The sequence below is a fragment of the Staurois parvus genome, unplaced genomic scaffold, assembly GCF_062004578.1.
Source record: "Staurois parvus isolate SC_StPar_1 unplaced genomic scaffold, SC_StPar_1.0 ptg000572l, whole genome shotgun sequence".
Classification (NCBI taxonomy): Eukaryota; Metazoa; Chordata; class Amphibia; order Anura; family Ranidae; genus Staurois; species Staurois parvus.
In genome coordinates, this window is record NW_028318368.1 from 1,588,755 (window position 1) to 1,603,677 (window position 14,923).

The 14,923-nt window shown below is 39.9% G+C and overlaps 1 protein-coding gene across 2 annotated transcripts in view; it reads right to left on the reverse strand.

Moving 5' to 3' along the window:
• The window catches only part of LOC149450529 (bifunctional heparan sulfate N-deacetylase/N-sulfotransferase 3-like), a 347,552-nt gene that overhangs the window by 64,484 nt on the left and 268,145 nt on the right, over positions 1-14,923 (reverse strand). For both annotated transcript variants that reach the window (XM_089691786.1, XM_089691787.1), the window contains exon 7: positions 8,433-8,615. In XM_089691786.1, coding sequence (XP_089547912.1) covers positions 8,433-8,615 — 183 coding nt within the window. The remainder of the gene's footprint in view (positions 1-8,432; positions 8,616-14,923) is intronic.

Below are 14,923 nucleotides of genomic sequence, written 5' to 3' on the forward strand. Positions count from 1 at the left end.
GGAAGGAGTTTGATGTATGCAGTTTAAAGATAAAAAAAGGTATTTGTTTCAGGTGCAGATGCCCCTTGGGTATATTGTGAGGTTTAAAGCTGCCTCCAAAGTAAGCGGATTCCCCTTTGCTAAAAAATGATAGTTTTTAAGAAAGTAAATTTCATATTGAAGTAGTTTTCATATGTTATATATGTTATTACTTATACCATAAAACAACCTGTGCAAGTGTAAGGAATGTTGGGAGGCTCAAAGAGTCAGATTACGAACAAGTTAAGTTACAGAAGAATTATTTTTTCAAATAAACAATTTAAAACTGTAATTTAAAAAAAAGTGCAAACGTACACTTACACATCACTGTTAGCTGTTTCTTTATACATATTATATATAATCTATATGTTATCTTGCAGAGTGTATTCCACTAACTTACTCAGCATTAGTGGGAGGTCATGAAGGCAATTTTAGTGTCTTGTAAGACAGCCTAGGCAAAATGTGCTGAAGATTGTTAGGGTCAGGATTCCCCCAGTGACTGGGATATGTCAGAGTGGCAACTGTCCCTTCTAACAGGTTCATCTAAGCATCCAAATCTTGCAAGGGATTTCCATAAAGTTCAGATGGAGGAGGGTTTGAAACCCAGGACTTATCTGTGGCTCACCATTACACACTTTAACCTGAGAAGGGGAATAATGTCACTCAAGTGGCCTCTTTATTCCTGGGAGCTTCAGGCACTGTACTAGAGGGTGACACTCCCCAGGCCAATGGGAAGTTACAGTCCCAAGCAGTCAGACTATTTCAATTAATGGGAGACCCAAGAGCTTTACTCCATTGCCCTGCCCTCCTTTGTACAGGCAAACTACTCCTTCCCCACAGAGCCCATTTGAAATCTCACTCCTCAATCCAGCACATTACAGACAAAAGAGAATATCCAGTTAGGCTCAGGTTATGATTAACAGTTTTACTTCAAAATAACTTGCCAGCAAACGCGCTTTTCCAGCATGGTTGCTTGAGACAAGTCTCAACAAAATATACATCTTTCATAACTTCTAGTGCTTGGATGTTCACAGTGACACTGATTTTCAGTTGGTCTCCTATCAGATGGAACCTCTGACTTGTCTGTCCCCAAAGGCACTGTAACAGAGGGTAAAGTCCTTCACAGCATAGGCCCTAACTGCACAACAATCTCTATCTCATTCTGCTATGCGGTTCTCACACTTCCTCCAATAGGATAAGCCACTATGACAAAGTCCCCTGGAGTCACATAGGGGCTGATTTAACCACTTCCAGTCTGGACACTTTTACCCCCTTCCTGTCCAGGCCAATTTTCAGCTTTCAGTGCTATCACACTTTGAATGACAATTACGCGGTCATGCAACACTGTACCCATATTGCAAATAAAAAGTATTTCATCATAAATCTTGGCCAAAATGTATTCCGTTATCTTTTTAGTAAAAAAAAAAAATAACCCAAATTAGTTTATAACCAAAAATTATAACTTTTAAACATTTTTTTTACATTTTTTTTATTTTTTTATATTATTATTTATGTTTTTTTTGGTTTTTTTTACATACTGTCACTCTAGCAGTACAGTGTCACCATGGTGACACTGTACTACTTGTGGGAGGTGATGAAGATTTTTTTTTTTTACACTGATTGCTTTGACACCCATAAAGGCTGTAAAAGCAATCATTGCTCCTTCTCTCTAGCTGCATTCTTGCAGCCATTGAGAACTACTGTGTGAGCTGTGATTGGTCACAGCTTGTCATATGGTACAAGGCTGTTGTGAATAGCCTTGTACCATGGGACCTCTGCCATCATTCACAGATTTCACACGTAGTAAGCAATGATGTCACAAGTGACATCTTACTTACTACTCTGCATGTGATCACTGATTGGCCAATCAATGATCACATGATCGGGACCTTGCACAGAGGTCCTGTCTGATGATCGGTGTTCCACTGTGTCCAGAGGACACAGCGGGCACCAGATCGTGGTGCTGTGCGCCCCCAGGGAGCGCGCACAAGCATGGTGTGGGAAGGCTATTTATAAACGGCCACCCGACCCTGCACTGCCACCGTCCAGCCATTTATATACATGGGCTGGACGGGAGGTGGTTAAGGAAACTGGAGAGTACAGAATCTGATGCAGCTGTGCATAGAAACCACTCATATTTTAGGTTTTTTGTTAAAGCGTAATTGAACAAGCTGAAGTTAGAAGCTGATTGACTACCATACACAATTGTACAAGATTTTGCATTCTCCAGTTTTGGAAAATCAACCCTCTAGATACTGAATTCTGCTTCTCCCATTCCTGAAGAGCTCTTACTTTTTGTTGTGGAAAAGTCCCACTCCCTAGAAGGGACGACCATGCATGCCTCTGCTCACCATGTCAGATTCTGTCTCTTAGCTCCTTCCCATGTGATGCAAAACTCAAGTATTTATATAGCAAGTATACAGTATATATCAAGTAGTTATATATTTATATACAGTATATACTGTATATATACCATATCCATGGCAAAAGGTTTGGGAAATCTCACTAGAATTTTGTGTCTTTAATATGCACATGCTTTCTCCAAGATAGCCACTCAGTCCACTGCAGAGGTCGAATCAGTCCTCTGAAGGATTTCTTACAGTGCTCAGAGCATAACAGTAATCAAGCATCCACTCTTTTCTCTGTTTAATGAACAATTGCAGAGTCTTGCCTAACATTACTCAGTGGTACCTTTCGGGGAGGTAGTCTTTACCATTCCTGTAACACCTGTTACTCTCCTCCCATTAATCATTGCAAGTCATGTCATGCTTGCCAACCAGCTGAACATCCATCACTAAGAACAATACAAATAATACAATAACATATGCCATATTAAACTGAATTAAGTTAAAGAAATGAATAATAATCAAACAATCACCAACCTTATCTTGTCAGTGTAATGTAGAGAAGAGGGAAAGACCCATATCCCTAACTCAGGGTGCCTATACCTGACAAACAAGTTAAAGCTTGCTTGAGCAATTACACAATTGTTCGGGGTCCCCTTGGAATGTCTTTACCCCAGCCTCTTTGAGGGAAACATCCCACTGCCTCTGTAAGCCACCAATGGCAGGTCGAGTGGACCTACTTGGGTCCAGGACAAACAAGCCATGGAACGTCTCCAGGCAGAGTAGTGATGGGCTGGATGTTCGAGACGATTGTAAGTTTGACTCAAACATCATCCGTTTGTGTGTTCAACCGCCACACCCCACAATGCACTGCTCTTTCACAGTGCATTGTGATTGGCCAAAGCAATGCACCTGACCAATCAGAGCACAATTGGGTGGAGCTAGCTTCACCCAATTGTTTACACCTGACCTGCAAATGTCAGATTGTGGCGGGTGTGGATAGATTTTTTTCTTTTGGCAAGTTGGCATCATCATGACAATGATAGAAGCCATGATTAACGAAGGATTACAACAATGGAACCATTTTTTTGGCTTTTTTTTTAATAAAGAACTTGCAAAAACTTTTGTTTTGTTTTTTTGTTCAATAAAGTATTTTTTTCAAAAGACTCTTTATTTTTTACTAAATTTAACCCTTTAGTGAATGGGTAGGGGTAAGTAACCCTTACTTATTCGCAAGAAGGGGGGCAGCATCAGGGTGCCGCCTTATTTAACTGAGCTCCCTTGCTCGCAAACCCCCACAACCACCGGGCCAGGGTTGTGGGGAAGAAGCCTTTGTCCCCACTGGCATGGGGACACCACCCCCATGCCGAGGGCACATGGCCTGGTAAGCCATGATCAGCTGTGTCCAATTACAGATGATCATGTGTAAACAGGAAATGTCGGTTATCGGCAGTCCTCTCCTCAGAGGGGTTCATCTACACTGATAATTATAACCTGATTATAATCAGGCACTGATTATCAGTGCCCTGATTATCAGTGCAGCCCCATCAGTGCTACCTTTCAGTGCCCATCAGTGCTGCCAATCAGTGTCCATCAAAACTGCCTTTCATTGCCCATTATGATGCCTGTCAATGCCCATCAGTGCCGTCTATCAGTGCAACCAGTCAGTGCCACCTATCAGTGCCCATCACTGCTGTCTATCAGTGCCAGTCAGTGCTACCTATCAGTGCCCGTTAGGGCTGCCTATCAGTGCTCATCAGTGCTGCCCATCAGTGCCACATAACAGTGCCCATCAGTGCCACATATCAGTGCCCATCAGTGCTGCCTTTCAGTGCGCATAAGTGATGCCTTTCAATGCCCATCAGTGCTGCTTATCAGTGCCCCCTTGTAAGTGAAGTCTATCAGTACCCATCAGTGCCACCTATCAATGCCAGCCAGTGCCACATATCAGTGCCCATCAGTGCTGCCTTTAAATGCCTGTCGGTGCCCATCAGTGCCATCTATCCATGTCATCTATCAGTGCTGTCTATCAGTGCCACCTATTAGTACCCATCAGTGCTCCCTATCAATGCAGCTTCATCAGCAATCATCAGTGAAGGAGAAAAAATACTTATTTAAAAAATTGTATAACAAAAACTAAGAAAAACTTTTTTTTTCAAAATGTTGTCTTTTTTAGCTTGTTTAGCAAAAAAATAAAAAAAACCAGTGGTGATTAAATACCATCAAAAGAGAGCTCTATCTGTCTAAAAAAAATTATAAAAATTTGGTTTGGGTACAGTGTTGTATGACTGCACAACTGTCATTCAAAGTGTGACAGCGCTGAAAGCTGAAAATTGGCCTGGGCAGGAAGGGGGTGAAAGTGCCCAGTAGGCAAGTGGCTAAAAATGGTACTTTTTGAAACATTTATTTCACTAATTTATGTCCCTCAGGGCAGTACCTAGGTCCCTATACTCTTTTCATGGCCAATAATTTGCATATAAGCCTGCAAAATGGGCACTTTTGAATTTACAAGTTCGAGTCCCTTTGACTTGCATTAAGTCTGTTGTCGAACATTCATTAGGTTCAAATGTTCATCCGCGAACTGAACATGGGGGTGTGCTGCCCATCACTACTTCTGAGGTGTTGGACAGAAGGTGCACCCCCTAATCAGTTCAGTCTCCACCAGGCATGTTATGTATATTAAAAATAAATAAATAAATTATATATATATATATATATATGTATACTGTATACACACTGATCAGCCATGACAATTGACAAGTTAAGTGAATAACGATTATCTCATGGCATGACTTAAAGGATCTGCTACTCACTAGTGTCAGGTGCCACATCCCACCTTCGGTGGTGTCCATGCTGTGATGGGCCAGGACTGTTTTGGTGGCAAAAGGGGGACCTAATGAATATTAGGTGGGTCATTATAATGTTATGGTTTTTTTGTACATACACTCTTCTTTACATCACCTTATACCAGGGGCGGACTGACCATTTGGAAACTCGGGCACTGCCCGAGGGCCCGGGGGCAGGAAGGTGGCCCCATGAGATGCACCTGGTACCTTTTTCATAGGCTTTTTTGAGTTTGGGCAAGGACACAGGGGCCCTATGATCCACTATTGCCCGGGGGCCCAATGAGTTGTCAGTCCGCCCCTGCCTTATACACACCAGCAATTACTTTTCACTGATAGAAACAGTAGCCACAGAGACAGGAATGGTTAAATATTCACATGACCTTTACAGTGCAGATGAAACTCTTCTCTTCACTAACTATACATGGAATGCATACAAATGCATTATGTATGAGCATTTGCATAAAACTACATTTATTTTCAACAACAAACACAAATGAAGCATATTTTATTTTAATCTTGTGTTAGTGAATACCATTTCTTTGCTAATTCTTCTTTATAAACCACAAAGAACCATAAATACTGTATGTAAAGTACAGTATATGTTGTGCAACCATAGTGGGAATAACACACTCCCTAATATAGACCTGGATTAAAAGCAATAAAATTGTGTATGAAGCATTATTTTTATTGAGAATAAATTTAAATGATTTAGTAATAATCATAAATACAATTCATGCAATAGTAATATTATATAATTAACGTGAGTCAAAGATAAAGTGAACTAACCTAATTATTATACATGTTATCACATAAATAGCATATACTCCATTAGCAGGTCACATATAATGTAAACTGCATCAATGAAAAAATGTCAGAGAACAGTTAAGCTATCTGCATCCAGTTATACAACATCTACTAAAAGTGGAATAATGAGACCGTGGAACACTTAGTCAATAATTCACATTGGAATTATAATAACGATTATTGATTAGACTAGGTGCTGCAGGTGAACCCAGTTCTATCCTGCAATAATCATTACAATACATTTTAAAATTATTTGCTAACATTCATATTAAAGTAAAATGAGCACAATCAATTTTTGTGTATAGGGAAATTATTATGGGGTTTTATTAAATTTTTTGCATTAAAGCACAGGGTACAACTGAACACTAAAAACATTCACTTCTGCTGCAGAGCCCATTAGTCATATTTTAACTTATCTGGCCTTTTAGTGGTCGGCCCTGTCACTATTACCAGCCATGGTACAGTATATGAGACATCTGCTACCTGGTCAACTCACATATTCTGAGAGTCAGTTGGTTTTTACCGTTGCCCAGACTTTCTGCATAATGTGTATATTTTCTGGGATGCATAAACCCAGACTTCTTCTCCCATGCACCTGAGTGGCTGACATCAGTCGCAGGTAATGAAAAATTACATTCTCTTGAACTAACGGGTTTGTGAGGTTCCTCAGTGTTTTGAAAAGTAGGTGGTAGAAATTCAAAAGTCACTTAGCATCACCTGAAGAGTATGTAGGTCTCTTAGTAAATTGCAATATTTGATCACATCCATTTAATCCATTCACTACTAAAAGACAAATGGCTACCATACTCTGCCTGTCACAGACACACATATGAGTACCTATTGAAGACGCTAATAGCTACATAGCCCACACATAAGGACTCTATAATAAGGGTATCTAAAGGAGGGCTTCAAATATGAAATATGGGAAGAGATTATCCCTAGGAATAGAAACAGTTGAAGGCCATCTCCGGAAATTCTGCCTGATTGACATTTTTGCATATGCAGGGATTTCAGAATCATGTCTAGACATCTTGACTGTTATTATCTAGACTTCATAAATTTACCAGGTCTCGGTGGTTGATTGACTTCTGCATCTGTGTTGGGTATACCTATACTGTCACCACATATCAGGGTTTTGGATCCAGCAGTTAATGGGCAAGGCCCTATCACAGATTTTCATACATATTCTATAAAGCTTAACTTTCAGAATGTCCTACCCTATGGGGTGGATTTACTGATAGTTTAATTTGCAAGGGAAGTTGTGCTTTTTAAGAGACATTTCCCCAGAGCTTAGTGAATGAGGTGAAGCTCTGTTGCCTTCTATCATCCAATCATGTGCAAGCAAAATGCTGTTTTTTTTTCTTGCACATGATTGGGTACTCTCTGCAAAGTGAAACTTCACCGCATTCATAAAGCTCTGGGGGGAAGTTCCCATGCAAAGTACATCTTCCTTTACAAACTGAACAGCCTATTTGATTGTAAGCTCCAAGGAGCAGGGCCCTCCTAACCCTCTTGTATTGAACTGTATTGTTGCTTTATTGTCTCCCGTTATATTGTAAAGCGTTGAGCAAACTGTTCGCGCTATAAAAATCCTGAATAATAATATTAATATTTGCTTTTAGTAAATCAATTCTCAAGGGTATGCACTCTTACACTAAGGCTAAAGCTTCCCTATGCACATGCGGGCAATGTGTTTACCATTTTTCTTATTCCTGCCTCTTTAAGCAGTTGTCAGCATCACCAATGTTATGACCACCAGCATCATCTTTAACAGCCTCCATTGCATGTGGTAATGTGGTCCAGGCATCACTGCAGACTATAATACTACTACTAATCGCTCTATTCCAGACAACTAGTACTTGTCAGATTGAGGACCCATGCAAATCACAAAATGGGCCCATGTCACGGTGACAAGTTGGAATTCATTTTCCATCATCCTACACCAATATTTTAATCTGTTTACCCAAGTACACAAAACATTAGGATGATTCATTAACCCCCAAAATAAACAACAATAGTAAGTCATTGGGATGTAAATGCTAAAACCAAAATATGCTTTACCTTTATTTTTATAGATGAATATCATTTTATTAATGTTTATGATAATATACATTAACAAAATTATATTCATGTATCAATAAAACAAAATTTATACACAAGTAAGGTTCCGTGAGTTTAGGTTGCTGAATTCCAGAAACTGAATAAATTCATGCTGATGCATTTTTGTATTCCCTAGAAGGAACAGAAGGATTCAGTTTATGGTTATGCACATTTTACTTGTAGACGATTGACTGTATTTTGTAGAATATACATATTGTAGATTTGCAGGGAAAAAAAACAGTACAAGAGGAAAATAATAGTTTATATGAATTTCCATTCACACAGTGCCTTGTGAGATGGATTTAATTTATGCACTCACCTGCCAGACAGGATCCCTCTGCTCTGGGAAAAGCTGGAAGTACTTATGCGCTAGCTGAACTGGAGGAAGTGTTTGCAACTTTAAATTGGTCCAGGTCTGCACAAATTTGGCCAAGTTCACAAAAGTATACAAGCCAAGCCTGTCATTCCCATAGTTAGACAAGTGGGTCATGAAGATGCTGATCTGAAACACAATTATAGAGAAATGTCAAAGTTTGCAGTAATCTGGCGTGCCACTGGGGGACAGTCATGCAACATTTTTTCTATATTATGTGATTTTCCCATTTAATTCTATTTTACATATCTTTTATTGAACTACATATCTTCAGAGCAGCTCAAATTACCAATAAGTGTAATGGTATTGAAACGTACTAGGCCATTACAAACGTTTTAATGTTTATTACAGTAGCAGTTAATATCTTCTTTTTGTCATTCCTTTTCTACAGCTAAAGAATAAAATACCTTTGCTTTAATTATTTATTTCATACATTCATATAGCCACAGGATATTCTGCCATGCTTTATAGGATGTGTAGAACTAGTCATTTAATTTCCTGCCCCAATGGAGCTTACATTTTGTCTCTCCCCACCACAGTCTCATGGACACCTGTGCACACGAAGGGCCTGCTCCGGGTTGAAGGTGATTGATGTAATGGTTGGTATATTTTTGGTTCGCAGAAGGTAGCAGCATGGATGCTCACAGGTAATTTTTCACAAGGGCAAAATTAGAGGACATTGATAGAAACAAGCAGCACTAATAGAAAAAGGAAAGAAAATGTATAGTACAAATGTATCTTACTTATGGATAAATATGAAATATAATATTTCCACATTTTATAGTTACCTCTATAGTCCAACATGCGGAAGAGTTCTATCAAATCCCAGAGGCCTTGTTGTCTCACAAATATTGTTACAGGAAGGGTGCTGCTTCCCTCTGTCACCCCCTCCTCCTCCCCAGAGTCAACTTGTAGTATATATAATAAAGAAATTTAAAAAATGGGCTGGGGCCAGTAGTCAATGGGAGAGAAAAAAATGGCCTGCACTGATGGCCAGGAGTAGAAAGAAATATCCACCGTTGGACATACCCATTATCGGTGGTAAAAAATAACCAGCATATGTGATCAGTAGGAGGATAAAATGCCAGGCATAAGTGGTTAACAGTAGGAAATATTATCCAGAGTTGGTGGTCAGTGTTTTTGCCCCTTTATATTGGTAGTCAGTGTATGTGCTCCCCTTTCATTGGTGGCCAGGGCGTGTTCCTCTTACATTGATGGTAAGTGTCTGTGCCCCCCTTGCATTTTTGGTCACTGTCTGTTCCTCCCTTACAAAGGTGGTCAGTGTGTGTCCCTCTTACATTGACAGTCAGTGTACGTGTCCATTTTACATTGGTCGACAGTATCTGTGACTTCCTTATTCTGGTAGTTAATGCCTGTGCCCCCCCCCCCCTTACATTGGTGGTCTTTGTCTGTTCCCCTGCTTTCATAAGTGGTCAGTGTCTTTGATCCCCCTACATTGGAGTTTAGTGTATCTTTCCTCCTTACAACAGTGATCAGTGACTGTGTTCCCCTTACATTTTTGGTCAGTGCCTTTGTTTCCCTTACATTGGTGCTCAGTGTCAGTGCCCTCCTCACATTGCTTGTTCGCATTAGTACCCCCCAGGGGCGGACTGACTATTTGGAAACTCTGGCACTGCCCGAGGGCCCAGGGTCAGTAGGGGTCCCCATGAGATGCCCCTGGAACCTTTTTCATAGGCTTTTTTGAGTTTGGTCAAGGACACAGGGGCCCCATGATCCCCTATTGCCCGGGGGCCCCATGAGTTGTCAGTCCGCCCCTGGTACCCCCTTAGAATTCTGGAAAGTGCCTGGATCCCCCTTAATCTAGTGGTCTTTGTCTGTATCCCTCTAATATAAGTGGTCAGTCTCACTCACCAGATGGAAATCTTGAGCTAACCCTGGCCTACACATCAGCAGAACATAGTACAGCATATCAGCATAGTAGAATTGAGTGCTGGATCTTCTATTCCAGGTACAACACTGCACTGGAAAACACTTTTCTCCTGCGCTGGGAATGGACTCGGTGGAACCAGTAAGGATGTTCTGAAACATGCACTGCTTGCTGCCCTCAACAGTCTGGGGTGGTCCAACTTCACTGAATGCAAATGGAAAAACAACCTTTTCTCTTCCAGGTACAACACTGCACTGGTAAGACTTTTGTGCTGCTCCAATCACCCTATTACATGACTAGTCCCAGAGGTGGGTGGATGGGTCAAGAGCAAGATGCTGAAGAAGAAACCAAATTAAAAAAACTTGCAACTGTGGTGTTGGGATCCAGGACACCCAGCAGAAGATGCGGGGAACTTGTTTGAGGTGCCCGATGCTAGTCACACCTTTTTACTCCTACATTAAGTCCTTCCCACTATGATGGCACACTCTTTGCAGCTGTCCTTTTACTCTGAGCCTGTGCAGTATGCACAAACATTGCGCCTCACTACACCAATGCTGAACAACACAATGTGCATCACAATGCAGAACTTAAGAGCAGAGGAGCTGGAGCTCGGCAAGACTACCAGTAGCAATATCAGGACCCTCAGGGGCTACCCGGAATTCCTTCCCAACCTGACTCAGCAGCTGTCTCCTGACCTGCAAAGAGAAAGACAGGAGCTGTCTCCTGGCCTGCACAGAGACAGACAGGAGCTGTCTTCTGATCTGCACAGAGACAGGGCACTGTTTTCTGAGAGCAGACAATGGGTGTCCAAGACAAGAGAGTCTCAGAGTGAGGTCAGAATGCAACACTTCTTCCTTAACAAACCATGTGCCTGTCTGGTACATGCAATGATGATTCTTATTTTGCTGATTTTAGGTCCATTTAATAGACTCACATGGCCTAATATCTGCAAGATGTTCACCTTCCCAGCCCACACTGTAGGCCCTAGGACATATTTCTGGAGGCATCATTACAGCACTGATAGCAAATCTGTATATAATATAGTTTTTGGAAGGGGGCGTGTGAAATAAATAATCCACCCTGGGTGCCAATCTAGGGTATATTCTGGGTTTAGAGGATGGAGGACAGCCAAGACAAACAAAATGATCGACTCTGATGTCCAAAGCTCTGTACCTTGTGTAAACTCTCTCAACCACTGGAATGGAATTAAACACTCATGCAGCTTTTATTTTTTTCTTTTAAAAATGTACATTGCTATTGAAAAGCTATGAAAATGATTTAAAACAATTATTTTAAAATGTATGTATAACACTGTAATACCTACTATGCCTTGGCGGACAGTCAACAAAAAGCCTATGTGCAAGATCAATGTTTGCCCCAATCCTCCCACCCGTCTCCTGTGCATTTGCTGGTCAAGATAATAGATATTGCAGTGAGCATCCTTTTGCATTTCCTAATATGCAACTGGAGTCCAAATGGCATGAAGAGGTAAAGGCAAAGCATACTGTGCATTTCAGTGCTGGTCAGGCAGGGAGTGGCAGGCGCTTACTGCCTATAAACCATAGCAAGAGATTACACAGAATGCCACCTGCTCATCCCCTGCCATAGTAGTGACCAGTATCCAGGTCAACATGACAGCACCAGACCCACATCTCAAATAATTGGGCTTCCCAATTCCAAAAGGCTCATTATAGATACATACACTGCTCACATGATAGGGTTGATTTTCTAAGGAAAGTAGGCAGTTTATTTTGTAAGAACAATTTCACTTTGAAATGGAATATTTCCTTAGCTAATTAAATGTTGTAAAATTTCACTTTACACAGAATACCCAAATATGTGAAACAGAAAAAAAACCCCAATATATTTGCTTGAACGTAATTGGATCATGGAAGTCAGCAGAGCTTCATCTCATTCTCTAAACTAAGGGAAAATCCCTTGCAGAATCAACATTCTTTTTGCCTTTATTAAATTAACTCCAGCATGTCTGCTGTTGCTTATGTGCAAAGAAAACAAGGGTCATGTTTTGGAGTGGACTTGAACTCACTCTGAATCCAGATAGAATTAACATTTTCACATGAAACAACATTTATTCACCATAAATGTCCAGATATGCTCAATTATATGTGATCTAAATGGCTAAAATCTCCATTTAGCACTCCCCTGAGATACCTATAATATGTTTATAATCACCCTAAAAGGCTGGGTAGGTTTGTGATGCTGCTGAGCCAGCTGGGTTCTTATCATGGAAGAATTCAGATGTCGTATTTAATGTTTTGTATTTTTTTCCTTAGCTTTATGACTATTATGTATTATATCATCTGCCTTTAATAACTCCGTACAATATTCCTTATGAATAGGAAAAACACTCATTATTATGATGTACAAAACCACTAAAAGCAGAGGAAATCAGTGCATACAGATCCCCAAATCCCATTAGCAAGGGGCACAAGATGAATATTTAAGTGCAATGTCATAAATGTCATAAATGCGTCCATATAGCACTGGGGCAAGCTCTTCTAGCTGTAGCAGGCTTTGCGTAGAAATAAGGAGGAAAAAAGTACTTCTTCTAAGTGCAGTATGTAATGGAATTTATTGGGAAGCAATGTAAAAGCACTCGCATTGTATTAAAATTAAGATGGCTCAAGTGAATTGAATGATAGACGAGTCCTTTCTGCACTGGCCACGTCCTCACTACAGGAGACTATGGATATCACAGAAAAGCCGGCCAGCATGTGAATTCTCTGAAGATGGCATCTGGAGTGCACCTTGGAGTGCAATGTCGGCGTCAACGTGATGACGTATGGGAAACCAGCATGCAAAGGGACATGTTGCGGAGCAAGCGCTAAACCACTAAGAGCAGAAGTGCGCTCCCTTCTCTAGCTTTGTGTATCATAATAAAGCAAAGTGAACCCTACATGAATGAAATAACATCTAGTTATCTAAAGCATTGTGTAATCACCATTTATTTTTCTTGTTCAACGTTTTTATTTTCAATAAAGGCAAAGGTCACTTTGCCTTTGGGACTTTGCCTGTGGGTACACAGGCCATAACAAATTGACAACAGAGAATATAAATGCCATAACTCAAAACAAAAGTAAGGTAGACGTGAATAATTTGGGAAACTGCCATTTATTTTTAAATCCTTGTTTTATTCTTTGTTAGATGTTAGTGCTGTTGATGTACTGCAGCCTTTTCCAGTCTACATGCACCCATGTACTCTAGCTATGATTGCATGGCATTTCTCAGGTTAAATTTTCTGATGGTGACCACAGTTGACCATGCAAATGCAATGTTACAGAAATAGGAAGTGTCTGCACAAGGACCTCCATTGCTGGATTTTTTATTATAATACAGGATTGATATAGCACCAACAGTTTGCACAGTGCTTTACAAAGTGAAGGTAGACATTACAGTTACAATACAATTAGGTACAAGAGGAAACAGAGGGCCCTGCTCATTACAGCTTACAATCTAAGAGACAGAGGACCTGTTTCCAGGTATTATTTTAATCAAAGTTGCAGATTTAAAAATATTGAAGTTAAAGCATATATACCTTTTCAGAATATCATTTTAAAAATGCTTTAAATGCAGAAAAAAATAGGCGGTACATTCCATAGAGATGTTCAATAACACAGATGCCTATAAGCAATCTATTCAAACATGCATTAGGTGGCAGCCTGTTAGTAAACCTATGTAGGAATCCCTTGAAAGCAGCTGTTAATATGCCAGGGAGCACAGAAATGCAAATAACTATAAAAGGTGTTAATTGTGCAACTGTAAAAATAGAACAAAAAAGTGCAACCCAGCAACCAATGACTAACAATATAATGACGCTATTGCTAGAAAATCCAATAACAGTAATGAACAAGTTCATGATTCAAATACATACGGGTTAGTTTTGAGAAGAATGGTAGCAGGAACAACAGGAAACAGCATGGTAATTGGTAGAATCCATAGATATCTGACTGTTGGATAGGCATCGCCATGAGGCATCTGAGCAGTTAGGTGCAAATGATGATTAAAGACAGAAGTACATAGCTTGCAACTAGACACCTGCTGATGGTCACTGAAAACCTAACTGAAGAAGTGCAGTTCCATCAGCAGGAAAAAAGTGAAAAATTGTTATTACAATGAGATCAATATGGAAATATCCTAATTCTTTTCCCCGCAGACTCTTTATAAATAATGTTAGTATTAATTCCGATTAATATATTTTTTATTCACATAATAGTACCAAATATTAAATAGAGTGTGGAAAGAAGTGGGATTTAACTATATACTTAGACTCAGTTTTGACCAGTATATGGACCTAATTTCCTAAAACTTTAGGAGGCCCTTTGCTGAACTTATATGTAATAATATAATTCCTAATGATATATTCTACTAATAATTAAAGATTTATATTGCTTCCAAAACATGTTGTTCTAAGTCTGAAAATACTTGTATATAATCTGGAAGAAGGCATGCTCAGCACTTCTAAAAACAATTTTTGGACACTTATTCAAAGGAAACAATTACTTACAATATCATATGCCATTTAATAATT